This window comes from Triturus cristatus, chromosome 3_2 (genome assembly GCF_964204655.1).
Source record: "Triturus cristatus chromosome 3_2, aTriCri1.1, whole genome shotgun sequence".
NCBI classification, from domain to species: Eukaryota; Metazoa; Chordata; class Amphibia; order Caudata; family Salamandridae; genus Triturus; species Triturus cristatus.
Genome location: NC_140584.1, coordinates 733,471,132 through 733,490,427, shown reverse-complemented (window position 1 = coordinate 733,490,427; position 19,296 = coordinate 733,471,132). Strand labels below are relative to the sequence as shown.

The 19,296-nt window shown below is 45.5% G+C and overlaps 1 protein-coding gene across 1 annotated transcript in view; it reads right to left on the bottom strand.

The window, feature by feature from the left end:
- Positions 1 to 19,296, bottom strand: part of STAT4 (signal transducer and activator of transcription 4) — a 772,166-nt gene that overhangs the window by 502,644 nt on the left and 250,226 nt on the right. The window contains exon 7 of the mRNA XM_085648785.1: positions 19,017 to 19,096. Within this exon, the coding sequence (XP_085504911.1) occupies positions 19,017 to 19,096 (80 nt within the window). The remainder of the gene's footprint in view (positions 1 to 19,016; positions 19,097 to 19,296) is intronic.

The window sequence follows — 19,296 nt, the reverse complement described above, 5'->3', positions numbered from 1 at the left end:
ATAAATAGGTACTAAAAACAACAATAATTGGTGTGAAATCCGCACTCACTCTGCTCTGGTTCACTTCACTTGCTGCACCATTGATAGCTTTGCCCAAAGCACAGACTATTGAGGAAAAAAGTATTACCAAACACATAGCCTTCAGCCTGCACCGAACGAGATAATGATTTCCAAATCCCAAGCTTTGCTTGCACTTTAGACACTCTATAAGTATATCACACATAAGCTGGAAACAATTTCTAAGGACAAATCGAATCAAGGATCAATATTTTCAGAATTTCCAGCTTAATCGTCCTCAGACACTGGGCATATATTCTGAATTCAGGCAATTAGGCTGGGTGGTTACCGACCAAAACCACTCTTCTATTGGTGCTATTCAGTGGCAAAGACAACAAATTCTGTACAACTTAGGTTTAGAGTGAATGACCAAAATATCATATTAAAAATATCGTATGATATAAATATTGTGTCAAAAATATTGTGATGACCAAAATATCGTGGAACAGAATATATGAGGTACAACATATTGTGTTTTTTGGTATATAAGATCGTTTTAAAGAATATAATTGTATTAAATATTGTTTACTTTAATATTGTTGTAATAAATATTGTTTCTTTATTAATTTAATATATATTGATTAGTATATTAATTTTAATTGCTAGTAATATTAGTTTAATTGTTCTTAATTTTTTCAAATATAGTTTGTCATTTTAAATGTGCAATTTACTTTTTTAATTTAATTAGTAATTTATAATTTAGTAGGAGATTGTTGGGTTTGTAGGGGAATAGGGTGGGAACTTTTTTTCTATAACCTTTATTTTTTACTTTTTTAATAAACAAACATAGAGAAGTGTATAGATTTTCAGAACAATCAATATTCATAATAGGGCAAAAGAGGAGGAAATATGTCCGTGGATGAACATCAAACATGTTATCTATCGCTGCCTCTTCAGTTCTATGTTCCCCAGCCACATGATCACCTTCCGCATAGTTGTGGCACTGTTATAAGTCTCACCTCTGTCCCCCACCTCGTGTGTCGGCCTCCCCATCATCTGACATAGGACCTGATTATGAGCTTCGGCAGTGCAAGGATGGGCGGTACTCCACTGCCGTTCCCTAGCACCACCGAGACTCGTCGCCGCCAGTCCGCCAGATTACAAGTTATTTGTAGTCTGGTGGGCGGTCAGCGGTGCATTCCCAAGGCGGTGCCTCTTTCAAAGGCCATAGTGTCTTTAAAATAAGGCATCGCAATTGGAACGCCTCACAAGATTCCTCCACGGCATGGACTGAAAAGTCCATGCCATGCAGGAACTCTTGCAAAAGACACACAATTGATGGACGGAATGCAGAACAAATCAAATCATTCACCCGCAGTCAAAAGATCTGGGTTAAATCCATCATTCTATTGCTCACCATGCCACCCCAGTTTAGACCTCGGCATATGCAAATCAGTCTTGACCCTGTGCCTCATGGGAATAGTCCAGCCCGAACTGCCAAGCCAGGTCCTCCCTGGACCGGAAACAAGCATCCTAGGACCGGTTTCAGGGATTCATCCCTCTTCAGCCAGGATAGCTTGATTCCAGTGGCACAGTGAGCCCGGGACCCACGTCTGGGCATACCCGGCGCACTTAGGGCGAGAAAGCATAAGACACACAATTGATGGACAGAATGCAGAACAAATCAACACATTCACCCCCAGTCAAAAGATCTGGGTTAAAACCATCATTCTTTTGCTCGCCATGCCACCCCAGTTTAGACCTGGCCATATGCAAATCAGTCTTGACCCTGTTCCTTAAGGGAACAGTCCAGCCCGAACTGCCAAGCCAGGTCCTCCCCGGACCGGAAACAAGCATCCTAGTACCGGTTTCACCCATCTTCAGCCAGGATAGCTTGATTCCAGTGGCACAGTGAGCCCGGGACCCACATCTGGGCATACCCGGCGCACTTAGGGCGAGAAAGCAAAAGACACACAATTGATGGACGGAATGCAGAACAAATCAAAACATTCACCCCCAGTCAAAAGATCTGGGTTAAATCCATCATTCTTTTGCTCACCATGCCACCCCAGTTTAGACCTGGTCATATGCAAATCAGTCTTGACCCTGTGCCTCATGGGAACAGTCCCCATCCGAACTGCCAAGTCAGGTCCTCCCTGGACCGGAAAAAAGCATCCTAGGACCGGTTTTGGGGTTTCACCTCTCTTCAGCCAGGATAGCTTGATTCCAGTGGCACAGTGAGCCCGGTACCCACATCTGGGCATACCTGGCGCACTTAGGGCGAGAAAGCAAAAGACACACAGTTTATAGACGGAACGCAGAACAAATCAAAACATTCACCCCCAGTCAAAAGATCTGGGTTAAATCCATCATTCTTTTGCTCACCATGCCACCCCAGTTTAGACCTGGGCATATGCAAATCAGTCTTGACCCTGTGCCTCATGGAAATAGTCCAGCCCGAACTGCCAAGCCAGGTCCTCCCTGGACCGGAAACAAGCATCCTAGGACCGGTTTCAGGGTTTTATCCCTCTTCAGCCAGGCTAGCTTGATTCCAGTGGCACAGTGAGCCCGGGACCCACGTCTGGGCATACCCGGCGCACTTAGGGCGAGAAAGCAAAAGACACACAATTGATGGACGGAATGCAAAACAAATCAAAACATTCACCCCTAGTCAAAAGATCTGGGTTAAAACCATCATTCTTTTGCTCACCATGCCACCCCAGTTTAGACCTGGCCATATGCAAATCAGTCTTGACCCGGTGCCTCATGGGAACAGTCTAGCCCGAACTGCCAAGCCAGGTCCGCCCTGGACCGGAAACAAGCATCCTAGGACCAGTTTCGGGGTTTCACCGCTCTTCAGCCAGGATAGCTTGATTCCAGTGGCACAGTGAGCCCGGGACCCACATCTGGGCATACCTGGCGCACTTAGGGCGAGAAAGCAAAAGACACACAATTTATAGACGGAATGCAGAACAAATCAAAACATTCACCCCAGTCAAAATCCATCATTCTTTTGCTCACCATGCCACCCCAGTTTAGACCTGGCCATATGCCACGTCTGGGCATGCCCAGCGCACTTAGGGCGAGAAAGCAAAAGACACACAATTGATGGACGGAATGCAGAACAAATCAAAACATTCACACCCAGTCAACAGATCTGGGTTAAATCCATCATTCTTTTGCTCACCATGCCACCCCAGTTTAGACCTGGCCATATGCAAATCAGTCTTGACCCGGAGCCTCATGGGAACAGTCTAGCCCGAACTGCCAAGCCAGGTCCTCCCTGGACCGGAAACAATCTTCCTGGGACCGGTTTCGGGGTTTCACCCCTCTTCAGCCAGGATAGCTTGATTGCAGGATAGCTTAATTCTAGTGGCACAGTGCATGCACACAGAGGGCCACATGTTATGCCTCCCTTGTGCATGTACAAGCAAAGGAGGCACAGGGGGCCCTATAGGGCTCCCTTTGTTTCCTCTCTGTCAGGGTTGACATGGAGGAGGAACCTTCATGTCACCGCTGGTGGAGAGGAAACTCATAATATGCTTGGTGGGACCGTGGGAGTCCCGCCAAGCATATTGTGACCTCTGACTGACACACAACCTCCAGGGAACGGCGGTTCCCTGGCAGCATCAGCAGTCCCAGGGCAGTCCGACCGCCCAAGTCTTAATGGGGCGGTCAGTTCGCAGGGCAGCAGTGGATGGATTACCACCAACGCACCAACTTGGACCACCAGACTCGTAATCAGGCGCCTGGTGTCTGAATCGGAAGTACTATCAGGCTCAGCAGGTTTCGGCAGCCTGTCACCTAGTTTCCTACAGACTTCAAGATCCTTGTCCACATGTCATCTCTTCTGCTCAGTCTAATATGGATTTCTTCCACTAAGGCCCATTCTTTCAATCAATCAATCAATCAATGTTATGTTATATCATTTATTGAGCGCTCTGTTACCCGTAGGTGTCCTGGCGCTATGTGAGACTTCCTTAAGGAATGAGACCAGAGTCATGCTAGTCCGCAAACAACCAAGTTTTTGAGGCTTTTCGAAAAGCCAGGAGGTTGACATACCTCTCAAATGCAGAGGAAGCTGATTCCAGGCTCTAGCTGCATTGACTACAAAGCTTTTGCCACTCCAAGTGGCTTTTTTTACAAACGGCACATAGACCAGTTTGGCATCAGATGAACGTAATGGTCTATTTGGAGTGTACCAATACAGCCGCTCTTTTAGGTAGGCCTGTCCTGCTCCATAAAGTGCCTTATCAACGAGACACAACGCCTTGAACGGGTACGCTTCCTAACTGGCAGCCAGTGCAGTTTACGTATCTCTTTCGCTATTGGGGCGTATTTTGGAATGCCCAACACCAGTCTGGCAGCAGCATTCTGCAGGAGCTGCAACCTCTGCAATAATCCTTCCTGAATGTTAAAATACAGACTATTGCAGTAGTCCAGCCTCGACATGGTGAGTGAGGGGATTACTGTTTTTCGGCATTCTGTGGGTAAAAATGACAGAATTTAATTGCAGGACCTGAGCACAAAAGACGTGGCAGAGGTCACTGCATTTATCTGGTCTTTAAAATTGAGCTTCTGGTCCACCCATACACCTAGGTTTTTAACCTTCCTGTTCGGGGTGGGGAGGGGGCCCTGGGTCTCTGGCCACCATTCCGGTGTCCAGAAATTGGGATCATTGCCAAAACATAACACCTCCGTCTTGCTAGAGTTTAATTTAAGGCAGTTTTGGGCCATCCAAAACCCTACGGCGTTCATACACTCTTTAAAACGGTGAGCCGTGCCTTTTGCCTCAGACGGAAGAAGAGACACCACAATTTGCGTATCATCCGCATACGTAGTCAAACTAAACCCCAAATGACCGAATAAGAGACGCCAGCGAGGATACATATATATTAAATAATTTCGGACTCAGTGAGGACCCCTGCGGGACCCCACATGGCAATGAAAAAGGGTCTGATACAAATTCCCCCAGCGCCACCTGCTGACTCCGGTTCGACAGGAACGATCCTAAGAGTCTCCCTGCTGCCTCCCGAATACCAATCTCCTGCAGCCGGTCCATCAACAAATCGTGATGGACCGTGTCGAATGCTGCAGAGAGATCTAGCATAATCAGAGCCGCCTTGCCACCTTGATCTAAAATAGTCCGAACCTCTTCGATGGCTTTCAAAAGTGCCGCTTCAGTACTGTGGCCTCCTCGAAAGCCATACTGCGTTTGGTTGAGAGCTTGTGTGAATTCCAGAAATTGGCTAAGCTGCGTATTTATATGTCTCTCGACAATTTTCGCCGGTATCGGAAGTCTGGATACTGGTCTGAAATTACTAGGCTCATTAATGTCGAGGTTCGATTTCTTTAATAAGGGCAGAATGGAGGTTTTTTTTCCAGTCCAATGGGTAATAGCCTTCTCTATACATCGCATTGAAAATGGGTGTCAAGACTCGAGCGACAGGCTCTGCTGCTAACTTTAAAATCGCTATCGGACATGGATCCAAAGGGGAGCCAGATTTCACCTGCATCAGGAGGTTAGCAGTTTCTGTAGTAGTAAGCTGAGCAAAATTATCCAATGACCCTTTCTTATCTAGATACAGGTTATCTGCTTGGTCCGCCATGGTTTTTGGAATGACATTGGTGAAAGCGGAAAAGATGGTATTCACTTTTGCATAAAAGAAACTGGCCAGAGTTTCACAGAGCGCCTGACTAGGTGTAATTGTAATAGCCACTAGATTGGCCAGACTGGTAACTGTATTAAATAATTCCCTAGCAGAGTTAGTAGCTCTATTGATCTTCATGGAATAAAATAGAAGCTTAGCCTGATGGATCTGCTGTTTATATGTGGCGAGACCTCGTTTATATTCCTCCTTATCGCTATCCTTGTACTCCGTTCTCCATCTTCTCTCCAGATGTTTACAATTCAATTTATTTTCCCTGAGTTCCTGTGTGTACCAAGGAGCAGAGGGTTGCCTTCTAGTGGGAAATAACGTTTTTATAGGAGCCAGCTTGTTCCCTGCTGTTTCTAGCAAGCAACTGTAGGAACATGTAGCCTTATCTAAGTTTGCGGGCGGCGTAATTATGGTCTTATTAAGTATGTCACGCAAATCCTCGGCCACTACTTTATTCCACGCTCTTTTCTCCAGTTTTCTTTTTTTAACTGGTTTTTGCAGCTGGCGCTCGGGAATATTAAGATTAAATACCACAGCTTTGTGGTCCGACCATGGTAACGGAATAATATCCGTCATTCGTAAATGTGGATTGTTAGTAAAAATGCCATCCAGTATGTGTCCTGCCTTATGAGTCGCCTCTGTCACCTGTTGCTCTAAATTACTACACTTCATCAAGTCTAGCAATTTGGCTGTGTCTGGATCTGATGTAGTTTCCAAATGGAAATTAAAGTCCCCTAACATGGTATAAGAGCACGCCATAATCCCTGTTTCCATAATTTTGCCCAGCTTCTCAATGAAGTGGGCTCTGGAGCCTGGTGGTCTATAGACAAGTGAGCCTTGGAAGGTATAATGGGGAGATAAGCAGAAGGAGAAGTCTAACGCCTCGCAGCCTTCCACCTCTCCTGGGCTACACGAGGAGATAATGGAAGAGTGGTAGATCACAGCAAGTCCGCCCCCTCTTCCCTTTGGCCTGTTCAGAGTGAAGCAAACAAAATTAGGCGGAGTCGAGTTGATTATGTCCGGACCAGAGGCATTGTCCGTCCAGGATTCCGTAATGAAAGCTATCTTAATGTCTTCGCCTTCTATGAATAAAGCAGTCTCTGTGCTATATTTCATCAGCGATCTGACATTCATCAGGGCACATTTCCAGGTAGAAATACATGTGTCATTCCCCAATTTTGCCGATTGAATTCTCGCCATCTCTAAGGTGTGAAACAGAAGCTTTGGGATTGTAGTCCCACACCTTGGGCAAGCTTTGTGGAGCTTCTGGGGCTGAGAATCAGGGCTGATACAGAGACGTGAATAAGTATTGATGTTAAGATTAAGATTCTTTAAAAACAGACCATCATAACACATTTATATCTGAATACCTGTGCTCCCCGGACCAGGGGGGCTGGCGCGGAGCGTGGGCCGGTCGCAGACAGGCGCAGATGAGCTTGCCTTTGGCGCACCAATCAATCAATCACTCAGGAGCATGTATAGCACAGCTACTCACCTGTGAGGGTCTCAAGGCGCTGGGGGTAAGGGGCTGCTGGTCGCACTGGGTGGAGGATCATTCAAAGAACCAGGTCTTAAGGGTCTTCTTGAATTGGGTCAGTGATGTGGATTTCCTGAGGTGGAGAGGCAGGGTGTTCCAGGTCTTGGCGGTGAGGTGGGAGAACCAACTTCCTCCGGTTCTGTTCCTGTGGATCCTGGGAACGGACGCTAGGGTGAGTTGGGTGGAGCGGAGTTGTCTGGCAGGTACGTGGAATGCGAGGCGGTGGTCTTTAATGTCTCTGTGCCAGCAGTGTACTCTTGTGCCTTTCCATGAGATAGCGGCCTAGGACCTTGCAAGCACTAGCACCAATTACAGAATTTTGTATGCCATAGTTTTCCCTTTCGGGTGTCAGACATTTTCTAATAGGCAGCAGAATGGCGAGAGGTCAATTGAAATGGCCACCACCACCACCTTCTCCTAATAGTTATACACCTCCTGCATACACAGGCTAGGTATAAGAAACCTACATTTTCGTCTCGACATCTCAGACAGTAGTCAGACCGAGATCCGGATATCCTATGGAGGCCTCTGGGGATAAGGTGCGTCTGGTGTAGGAAATTGAAAACAATTCATTTGAATTGAGTATTTCAAGACACCCAGTGGGTAAGGGAATTGATGCACGACCAGTGCACCTTCCTCAGACGTCCTCCCAGGTCACAATCCCATTCAGTCCTGGAACGTGGCACTCAACCACCTCTGTCTGTCCTCATGGCTTTGTATAATAATGTGATTAAGTGGTGTCGTGCCCCACAGGTTAAAAGGATCCAAGGTATGTGTGTTGTTGCAGGGGCCTCCGGGAACGTGAGCCAAGTGCTCCTAGCTATTTCGGTCAGTCCAGCATGGTGCAGGAAATGCCCTCCCCTAATGTGAAAGTGGTGCAAGCTTCCTCAAAGGATATAAAGGTTTCCACGGGGTAAAGATTGCCTAGTGTGTTGCAGCCCCGTTGCTCTAATCCTGAAATGACACTTCCTCAATTAGTTGACGGAGAAGTTTGACTATACATATTGGCGATTCCCAATGGAAGCCCTCTTCAAATCTTTTTGAACAAAACCTTGCCAGATGGATGCCGTGACTCACACTATCTGCGGGACTGTCAGAGGTTGTCCTTCTCCCTCCATGAGGAGTTCAGGCAGGCGCTCGGCTTCTGCTCTCCCCGCCAACAAGCACTTTTCCCAAGTATCCTCTGGTGCGCAGCGTAGTAATACAAATTAAGTCTCGGGCCTCCAGTCCTACCTCTTCATAGGTCATTTTGAGAGTCGCCCATAATAGTGAAACCAGCAGTGAATCGAATTGTTTGAAAACCTACGCCAGGAGGGGGCATAGTGAGTTCTGTAGCACATATAAACATCTGGGCAGCAGCACCATCTTAGAGATGTTATGTTATGGGAACTTATATAGCACAGCGATTACCCAGAGGTGTCCTGGCGCTGGTTAATTATCCCCTGAGTAAATAAATGGTAAACTGCTATTACAGGTTAAAAAGCAAGGTCTTTAGACTCTTCCTAAATGTCAGGAGGTGTGTGCTGTTTCTCAGATAGAAAGGAAGATCATTCCAAGCTTTTGTGGCACGCACGACAAAGCCTCTTCCGCCCCAGGAGACTTTTCTTGTAACTGGTACACTAACCAACTTGGCTTCCATGGAGCGCAGGGTCCTTTTAGGCCGGTACCATTGAATATTCTGTTTCAGAAACTCAGGGCCTATGCCTTGAAGAGCCTTGAAAACTGTACACAAGGCTTTAAAGCGCACCCGTTTCCTGACTGGCAACCAGTGAAGTTTACTAGTTTCCTTGGAGATGAACGCAAATTTGGGTGTGCCTGACAGCAAACTTGCTGCTGAGTTTTGCAGCAATTAGAGTTTGTTCATAAAGCGTACCTGTAGGCTCAGATAGAGGCCATTACAATAATCGAGCCTAGACAGGACGATCGCCGTGACCACTGTTCGCTGGCTGTCAGCCGGTAAAAAGGGGAGAATTTTAATCATCCTAAGCACATGGAAGGTGGTAGATGACATTGAATTGCTCTGATCTCCCAAATTGAGCTTGTCATCTATCATGATGCCTACGTTTTTACCTCCCTTGATGGTGTGGGAAGAGTGCCCAGTGTTACTGGCCACAGATTAGGGGTCCAAAAATTGGCGCCATTCCCAGAAAGGATGACCTCCATATTGCCTGAATTTAATTTAAGGCAGTTTCGTGTCATCCACCTCCCCAAAGCTTCCATACAGTTGTGGAATTGATTATCTAGTTCAGTTCCCTGGCCTGGCAGCAGCGATATGGCGATCTGTGTGTCATCAGCGTAGAATATCAGCTTAAAACCAAAGGAGCTGATCAGTGAGGCAAGTGATGAGACGCACACATTGAAAAGTAGGGGGCTAAGCGAAGACCCCTGTGGCACTCCGCAGGGAAGGGTAAAAGATTTGGAGTGAGCTTTATCCAGCGCGACTGCTTGTGAACGCCCAGATAGGAATGATTTTAGGAGCTTCCAAGCTTTCCCTTGAACCCCGCATGCCAACAAACGGTCCATCAGTAAGTCATGATGGACCATATCAAAGGCTGCCGATAGGTCGAGCAGAACCAGGGCAGCCTTACCTCCCCTGATGGGATGGCTAGGCATCCCATCATTAAGGTTTCCTATTTGGGTATTAAAATTGCTTCGAAGGTACAAACTATTGTTAATTTAAACTTTGACCCAATTCTAACTTCGTCTAATAAAATGCTAGAAAACCTGGATTATTTGCACTTATCTTTATACGGCAGGTGCAATGTTATTAAGATGGTTGTTTTTCCGAAATGTCTTTATTTATTTCGCACGATTCCACTCTTGCTACCCAACTCAATCTTTAGAGGATAGAAAGAATGTGTCCTCATTTTATATGGGGATATAAGAGGACAAGGTGAGCTTTTAAAAGACTTAATTTACCAAGAGCAAGGGGGGGACTGAATATCCCCCAATTTCGGTACTATTATTGGGCTGCGATGCTCCAGCATATGGGGATATTGTTTTTTGGAACTCAGTCGTATAAAGATCCAGCTGTTTTTCCATCTATATATGAACTCATTATGGGGCCTGAGGCCAGGTATTTATTTTCTAAGTTTTTCGAGCCAAGTTACTACAAAAGAACTCGCTTTAAGATTTTTGGGGCTGCAGCTGCAGTTTGGTGCAAAGATCGCAAACACTTTCCTTTAAAGGAATATAATCGTTATATGACTCTAGGAATAATAGGGAAACTCCCTTTAATTTTCTGTGACTCAACTATTCGGAGATGGAATACTCAGGGGATTAGAACTATTGGGGACCTTTTCCTAAATAATCAATTGATGTCTTTTTGTGAACTTCAAGAGAAGTTTGGGTTGCAACGTTCGGATTTTTTTAAACATCTCGAAATTCGAAGTTTTTTAGATAAACTTAATTTAAGAGGGCAGATTAGTCTGGAAAAGAATCTGATATTGGAAGCTATAAAGGGGAGATGTAAGCTTTCTCAACTTTCCAAAATTATAATTGCAACCCAACAGGACGACCTTGTATATTTCGAGCAACGCTGGGATAGAAGGGTGGGGATAGTAGGTGTTGATTTACAGCTGGTATTGAGCCTAGCTGATGCTGTTCTTTTATCAGGCAGCTTCAAAAGCCAATGCTATAAGCCTATGTTTGATTTATACTATTCCCCAGCGAAGATAGCTAAATGGGGAACTAATCGGGGGATGTCTGTCCTAGATGCGCCGTGAGGGCAGCTGATCTGGTGCATATGTTCTATGATTGTCCTGTATTAGCCCCCTTGTTGAAAGAGGTTAAATGTTTTCTGAACTTAGTTCTCGGAGTGTCGGTCGACATTAGACCTCAATTAGTGTTATTTGGATATGAGTTTGGGGTAAATATTAGAAAGCGCTCAACTCCTGAGAAGGGGTTTCTGCTTTTATGTATGGCTGTCTTCCGCTTATGTATCACCTCCCAATGGCTCAGTCCGGATTCACCGTCTTTTTCTATTTGGAAGGCTAAATTACTATCTTTGTACAATTTGGAAATTGCTTTGTATAAACTTAAAGGTAGAAGAAAAAAGAAATTTGGGTTAGCATTATGGGCCCCAATAATTAATTGGGTCTGATTGCTCTATTTTTTGTGTATCGTTTATGTAATTACTAATGTTCTATGAATGTAAGAATGAAATTATCAATGCTGATTTAAATAAAATAAAAAAAGGTTTTCCAGAATGTGATGGAAGTTCTGAGAGTATCCTGTCAATGTTTAGGCTTAGCTGACTGGCCACTGAGTCCGCCACTTCGACGCCTAAGTATCTAAAATGATCTATTTCCCAGCGCAGGCCCAGGGCGCCAGCAGTCCATCCGGCGCACCTACTAATGATGCAATTGGGAATAATTAAATTTTCTCATGTTAAGGCGCAACCCAGAAAGACCATGACAGCTCTCTAGCAATTGTTGTATGAGTGGATCAGAAGTCCGTGGAGAGGATAAATAGAACAGGGTGTCAGCAGCATAAAGTCAGATGATGTGTCGGGCCTCTCCCACTAGTCTGCCCCGGTCGCGCATCTCCTCATGTGACCAGATTGCCAACGGCTCAATTGTGAGCGCAAATCAGAGTTGTGACAGAGGACAACCCTGCCTCGTGCTGCATTCCAATGTCCACATTTCGGAGTGTACTCTCCACATCATGACCTTCACGCTTGGCCAAGAGTAGAGTAGGCAATTCCAGCCGCAGAACTGAGGGCCAAGCCCCGTGACCTGGAGGACCTTGAGTAGGTAGCTCCAGTCCACACTGTTGAATCCTTTTTTCGAGGTTGGCTGGGACCAGAGTCATCCCTTCATCAAGATCCTGCACTTCATACATGATGTGGTTGTCGTCTGAGGTTCATGCCAGTGCTACGCCCAGGGATGAAGCCACACTGGTTTTCATACACTAGACTAGTCATATTGGGAATCAAGCGCAATGCAAGCGTCTTACATAGTGTCTTCATGTCCACGTTGATGGTGGCATTATTCCCTTGTCTTTGGCCTCCCAGAGTAGCTCCAGGAGCCTCTGTGTCAGCAGGGCCGAGAATGTCTGCTCGAACTCAGGAGGGAGTCCATTGCCTGCGCGGGAGCTCTATCGGAACTGTCCAAAGCTTCTCTAGGTCTAGCGGGTCTCTAATGCTTCCACTGCAAGAGGGGGGAGCTAAGGGATGTCCAACACCTGAAGGAAGGTAACATATGACTGGGCTACTACAGCAGGGTTGGTTGTATACACGCACTGTAGGTGCTTCTTGAAAGTGTGTGCAATTTCCACCCGAGATGTAACTCTCTGGCCCTCATGTGCCTATAAATGCATCACAAGTGGAGGGACAGTCTCCAGGCCAGTAATTTGCCTGACTTGTCCACTTCCCGGTGTAGTCTTTGTCTATATTGACGCATGGTGTATTTATCAAGCCGGTACATATATCTGCGATCCAGCAGTGGGTGCGACATTCCCTCTCCTATACTTTATGTTGAGTCAGGTTTGACGCCTGGGACCGTGCAAGTTCAGCCTCTTCTCAGAGGAGTTCTGAATGCTTGTGTGCCCCGTAGGTGAGGCCAATGCATGCACCCCTCACTACTGCCTTAAGGGCCTCCCACTCTGTGGACTTGTGTGTCGTGGATCCCCAGCTAGTGTCCATGTAACCTGTGATCGCTCCCAAAAAGGCCTCCTGCCCATCTGGGTCTTCCTGTATGTCAGCCAGTATTTGTCACGTTGTGGGCCCACGTCTCGCCTCCCCCCATGATATCCTACAGCTAACTGGAGAGAGGTCAGACAAAAATCTGGCGAGGTGTGTCATTGTAACATCTTCTGGGCAAGGGAGCCCGGAGACAAAAACCCTGTTGAGGAGGCTGTGGGTGTTGTGGGTTAGTGAGTGTTATGTATACACAAAATGGGTAGGCGGGGCATCCTCCACACATTTAGTAGTTCAAGGTTGTGTGTCACCCCTCTAAATGCCTCCTTCATGTTAGGTTTTGTGCCATTCCTCTGGGTGATCTATCTAGGACTGTATCTAATAAACAATTGAAATCACCCAGCCATAGTGTCGGAGGCCCACAGTGGCCTGCACCAACAAGTCTTGCATGGCGTTGAAGAACCCTGGGCCATCGGTGTTTAGCAGTGTCAATGTAGGCCATCCACCTTGTCCTGTAGTAAGACAAACCTCCCCCCTACGTCAGCCTCAGAATAAGTTAGGGAGAACAGGATCCCCAGGGCCATCCAGATTAATGTGCCCCTTGCATACGAGAAGTATTATGAGTGGGAGAGTTGACCGTGACATTTTTTGGCCAAGCATTGGGCACCTGATTAAGTAAGATGGTTTTCCTGCAAGCACGCTATGTTGATCCTGTGCTGCTTCAGGAAAGTTAGAACCCTGTAGTGTTTTATGTATGTACCAGTGCCCCTGACCGTCCAGGTTAAGATCCATAAGTCCCCCCTCACCATTGTCTTCTCGTAAACAGAGGTAGTGTCCCACCTCTGTTGTGTTAAGAAATCCGGCATCTGCTGTGTACCAAAACAAATTAAACAAACAAACAAACCCAATCCCATGAACCCTCCCACAGACAGCTATAGACTAACCATCATATGATAAATGCTCACCTTAAGAGTGCGCCAGGAATCGCAGCATCACTCAGCCTATGCAACGGGGAATGGCTAACTTCTATGGAGAACATAGCTCCCAGCCAACCGTGCTCCAATCATGAACCACACAAATGATCCTACCCCAAACCTGTCTCACAGGCCCAGGGGGCATCCGGCATTTCAACAGCCCTGTAAGTGGATCTGTTGCCATATAGCTTCCCCGATCTGGGATACTCTCATGTAGCTGTCACAGGTAATCGACTTTTGTAGCATTGTGTTCATGCCTTCCCACTGTGCTAAGTCAGGACCACTTTATTTTGACTGCTGGTCCCACCTTCCCCCATAGCCCTAAAGCAAACCCACTGATCTGCAGTCAGTCAATGTTCTGTGCTACTGCCACAGCGACCAGTGAGTCCGGAGCCGTCAACGCTGTCAAGGATGGGAGCCTCTCCCCCAGATTGTCCATAGACTGTTGCACATCATTATTCAAATCCTTCTCCTGTGAGGGTATAGTGTTCAAGAGCATGGTTCCGTCTTCCCCAAAAGTCACGCTCCGGGGGCCCGAAGGAGAACAGTTTGGATTTTCCCTGTCCAACAAACGTCACGGGGCACAAAGAATTCTACCAGGAGCACTTCTACCTTTCGCAGTTCCAGCCATTCCCAGACCTCTTCTGGGTTGTCGCAGAAGTGTGCTTTGTCTTGGAATGTGACCTTCAGTTTTGCCAGGTATAGTAACATATACTTCAACTGCAGGGAATGTAATTTTTGTTTGACTCCTGAAAGGGTGTTTCAGTGTTCCTGGACTTGCATAGTGGAGTCCGGATATATTGCAATGGTGCTTTCACCATAGCAGGGGACTGTTTGCTCCCTGGCCTCCCAAAGTATGCAGTCCCTGTCCCTGTAATTGAGCAATTTGGCTATTTCTGGGAATACCAGGACCCTGTTATTATTCCACTGAGAAAGACCCTCAGTGCAATCTGTTTCTGTAGGACCTTCACTTCCCTCTCAAGATCAGTGATGTTAGTTTCTGCAGTTGTGACTTTGTCAGCCACCTTGCTCAGGTCAGCTCGAAGAAGATGCACATCGATAGACTCTCCCTCTATTCGGTGCTCCAGTGCTGACGGGGATCCCTGAATGGCTGCTAGTAGCTCAGCCTGAGAGGGCTTGACTGTCTCTCCCGGTGGGTCACCAGCCTCCGGCGCCCCTGACTGGTCTGTAATCCATTGGGTGAGGTGCTTTGGAGTTGTGTATTGAGTGATTATACTGGAGGCATGAGTACGGGCTGTTTTATCCTTGCCCATGGTTCAAACTGCAAAGTGCATGAGACGATTGTAGTGGAAGCCCCTCTGGACTCCCACAGGGCACCATTATCTCTCACCTTCCATGTCGCAGCTACCATCCCTTGGGGGTTGTCTGGTTGGATCCTGTGTTAGGGGCACGTTCCGGACCCGAGACTCAGCCTCCTGGGACACTCCCACCCGTGGGAGCTCTCGGTCCACAGAGGGCCCCACTGCACCAGGGCTTTCTTCTAGTGGTGGCCTCGACTCCCGGCTGTAAGACCCTGCTAGGCCCATCCAGCCATGGGCTAGCTAGCTGTCTCAGTGTTTCTCCATTGCGGAGTCAAGAAGGTGGTGGGGGTTGTAGAGGGCCCCATCTCTGTGCAAGGATCACAGTCTATAGGTTCGGAATTTTTTAACTGGGGTCTGGAGGTGCATGGAATATCAGCAAGAGAGTGACTCCCCAGATCCTTATTCTGGCATGACCACTATCTCCGGACTCTATGCGCCGGCCAGCGAACACCAGGTCCTTCCCATGCTGTAAATCATGCCCCTGGGGCCCCCAGTGTCCATGCCCAGTGGACACCAAAGGTTATTGTCCAGGACTTGCTGCTGTGTGTTGGCTGGTAGTCAATAGGGCCCCACTGGTATACCGGGGGGGGGGGCTACCATACTTCAAGCTGGTCTTCTGTCTCCCCTTACCCGAAGAGGCCCTCAGGATCGGGCCTGCCCACGCAATCAAACCTCTCATCTCTGTGTTAATAAGGTGGGAACTTATTTACATTATTTTTAATTTAATTTAATGTTAGTTATTTTATTGTTAACTATTTGATTTATTAATAATTATGTAAATTGTTTAACTATTATTTTTTATTTCTTTATTTGTGAATTTAAATTTTAAAATGAACACTAGTAATTTATATTTTTGGGTTTGTATGTGAAAAGCTGGGAAGTTTAATAAATTATGATTAATTTAAATGCTTGTTATGTGTTTATTGTACAATACAATATTTAATTGATTGATATTTTTAATTGTTTAATCATTTAATTGCTTTTTTTATGTATTTAAGTTTAATTTGCAAATTATAATCTGTATTTTATTTTTTACACTTTTGCTAGTAATTGTTTTATTTTTATAGTTGTTGGGTTTGTAGAGGAATAGGGTGGAAAGTTATTGAATATACATTTTTAGATTAAGTGTTATTCTTAATTTTATTGAAAATTAATTATCTATAATTCAGTTTTTATTGTTTAAAGGATTTGTTTGATTTTATTTATTCTGAAGTTGATTGTTACGTTTTAGTATTAATATTTGTAAATTAAATAAATGATTACAACTGTGTATTTAACATTACATAATTTTTAACAAATTAACAATTTTAAATAAATTACTTTAAAGTCGATATTTGTTTAAAAAATATATTTAGATATTCCTATCTGTTTCTGGTCGATATTCTCTTCCACAATATTTCTGACACAATATTTTGGTTGTTCCTATTACAAGTATAGGAACATTACATCATGGTAAATGGTATATTTGTGATATTATATTTTTGTCTTTCGATATATTTCTACATTACATTTTGTCAAACAACAATGTTTAGATTGAGTAACATGAAGAATACAGATAATAATAATAATAATCTTTATGTCTATACTTAAACCTTGATAAGGCTTTCGGAAAAAATGGGAATTCTGTGATGTATTGAAACAAGTTGGAACTTTATAGTAAAAGGTACTCGGTGATTAACCTTAACAAATCACACGCTAGGTACCGAGGAGAGCCACACTGCTCCTGAGCTCGGGGTCTATTTGCTGTACTGAGGATGTGTCTGTGAAAACCCTGCTGCTGAATGATGCAATAACCTGCAGTACGTGTACGTGTAGTTGGGGGTTACGGGGTAGTGAAGAAAGGTCGAAACACATTCTATTATTTAGTTCTATATATAGATATGGAAAGAATTACTATTGACTTCAGTATAGTCAGTTACATTATTACTGTTTAGAAGTGTACATTATTTTCTAGTAAATAAAGAAAAACCGAATTGTAAGATATAGTTTTGTGCAGAATAAATTTTAAACGTTTAGTATTTAAAGAGTATAAGAATTATTGTATGATAATTGTCTTGTGTAAATAATAGGATAATTAAAGTATATCAGAATAGCATTTTTTTCAGACATTTCTCATTGGAGCTTGTAACCCACCCCCCATATCTTCTTTTTACATTGTTATCTTTTATTAACTTCTTGAACGTCTTGGTCAAGTTAGATCTTTTTAAAACAATGGACCTGGCTCAAGAAGTCCTATTCTTGGGGTTGACAACCATTCACTAACTTCAGTGATTGTTTGGGACAGGTTAATAGTTGAGGTGGTGACCCCTCTAATGAAGAAGCCTGCATGCCATTTAAAGAAAACCTGCCAGTGGCAGTTCCATTTCTTTTTTCCTTTTGTTTTAAAAGGCAAATTGTTCGTCTGCTATATTTGAGCAAACAATGTGCCTGAGATGTTTGCTGGGATCATTGAGTTGGATGCCTGATGATAGAGAAAACCTCAAAATTTAAATTTGACTGCCAGCATAATATGGAAACGTTGAAAAGCATTTTGTTTATTGCTTCCTTCGGGGCGCTAACTAGAAACATTTTTAACACAAGATTACCCTCCATGCCACTAATAATGTCTAAGGTAGTCAGCAACGGGACCAAAACATGTTTGTGGTTGCTTGTGTTCAGGGGCGGACTGGGAACCGGAACCCAGGGCCGGACTGGGAAACAAAACCGGCCCTGGCAAAGTGCTCTGCCGGCCCCCGGGGCTTGGGGGTGCCACCGAGCTCTTTGCGAGGGCCGGTTTTCGGCCGATTTTGTTACAAGGCCGATTTTGCAGCTATGCTGCAAAAACGGCCCTGTAACAAAAACGGCACCCAGGGGCCCAAAACCGGCCCCCGCCCGTGCGGCGCACCGGGGGATTGCCCGGTGCCCGCTACGGCCAGTCCGGCCGTGCCGGAACCAGAACCAGCCCTGGCAAACTGCTCGCCCGGCCCCCCTGGGGTGGGAAGGGAGGATGCGGCCGAGCTGTTTGCTTGGGCCGGTTACGGCTGATTTTGTTACTGGGGGCCGATATTGCCGGTCCCCGGTAACAAAAACGGCCCCTGGGGGCCAACACCAGCCCCCACCCTGGCAGCCCACCGGGGTAACACTCTGGGCCTGTTACGGCCAATCCGGCCCTGCTTTTTTTCCATGCTGAGGGGACATGACCTAGCAGCTTGGCTGAAATGGCCGTTTTAGGCAGGGGGCCCAAGACCTAAATGCATCTGGTTGGTCTCTGCCAGTAGAGGCATATAGATCAAGTAATTGCTGGTGTCTGAAATCCCTCACTTTTTTGGGTTTCGCAGTGAGATGCCCTAAGTGTGATGGATATACCCAGATATGGTTCCCGTAGCTTGCTGTGCCGTAGGACTCGCGCTGTACTTCACTCATGAGGCCACCGAATGTTAGGTTTAAAATCTAAAACTTTCCATGACGTGTAAATGCTCCTGTACAGAGCAGATGTCACATAGCACATCAGGCCGTACTATCTCTTCTAGGAGTTGAGCCAAGAATAACTTGCATATGGTTCGTTCCTCTCTGTAGATGCACAGTAAGCAGAAAGCTGATGGAGTGTGCTGTGCCTGAGAGCAATTCGTTCAAGAATTTCAAGCAGAGCAATTTTTTAACCGGGACATTAAATCTCCGAGGACCTCTTTTTGTGATAAATAGAAGAAATACACCTTCCGGATGTGTACCACAGAATAGGCGTCTGTTTCTGCAACATAAATAATTGCTGCTGTCATGATAACAAATCATTTCGTCTTTTTTCATAAGCGCATCAGGCATGATACAAGCAGAAAATAAGGTGTTTGTGTAGCACCAGGGACAGCTGAAAGGTAAGAGAATACACATATATGAAAGAAGCTCTCTACTTGCCTTTCTCTTGTGATCTAAAGCATTGAGCATTCCCTGCAAATGAAGAACTTCATTGTGGACGGGGTTGTTGTCACTGTTGTCTGTAACAGAAAGAAGAGTTATTGACAAGCACATCGTGTTTTCAAGTCATTTTAACAGAAATAAAATGCATGTATGCTTTATAGCTTCATTGTGTTAGAAATTGGGTTTCCGGTTGGCATAGGTATGCACACTGTCCAAGTAGAAACCACAATCCTAGTCAGAGTAAATCAGATACACAACCTAAATTAACCTGTGGTAG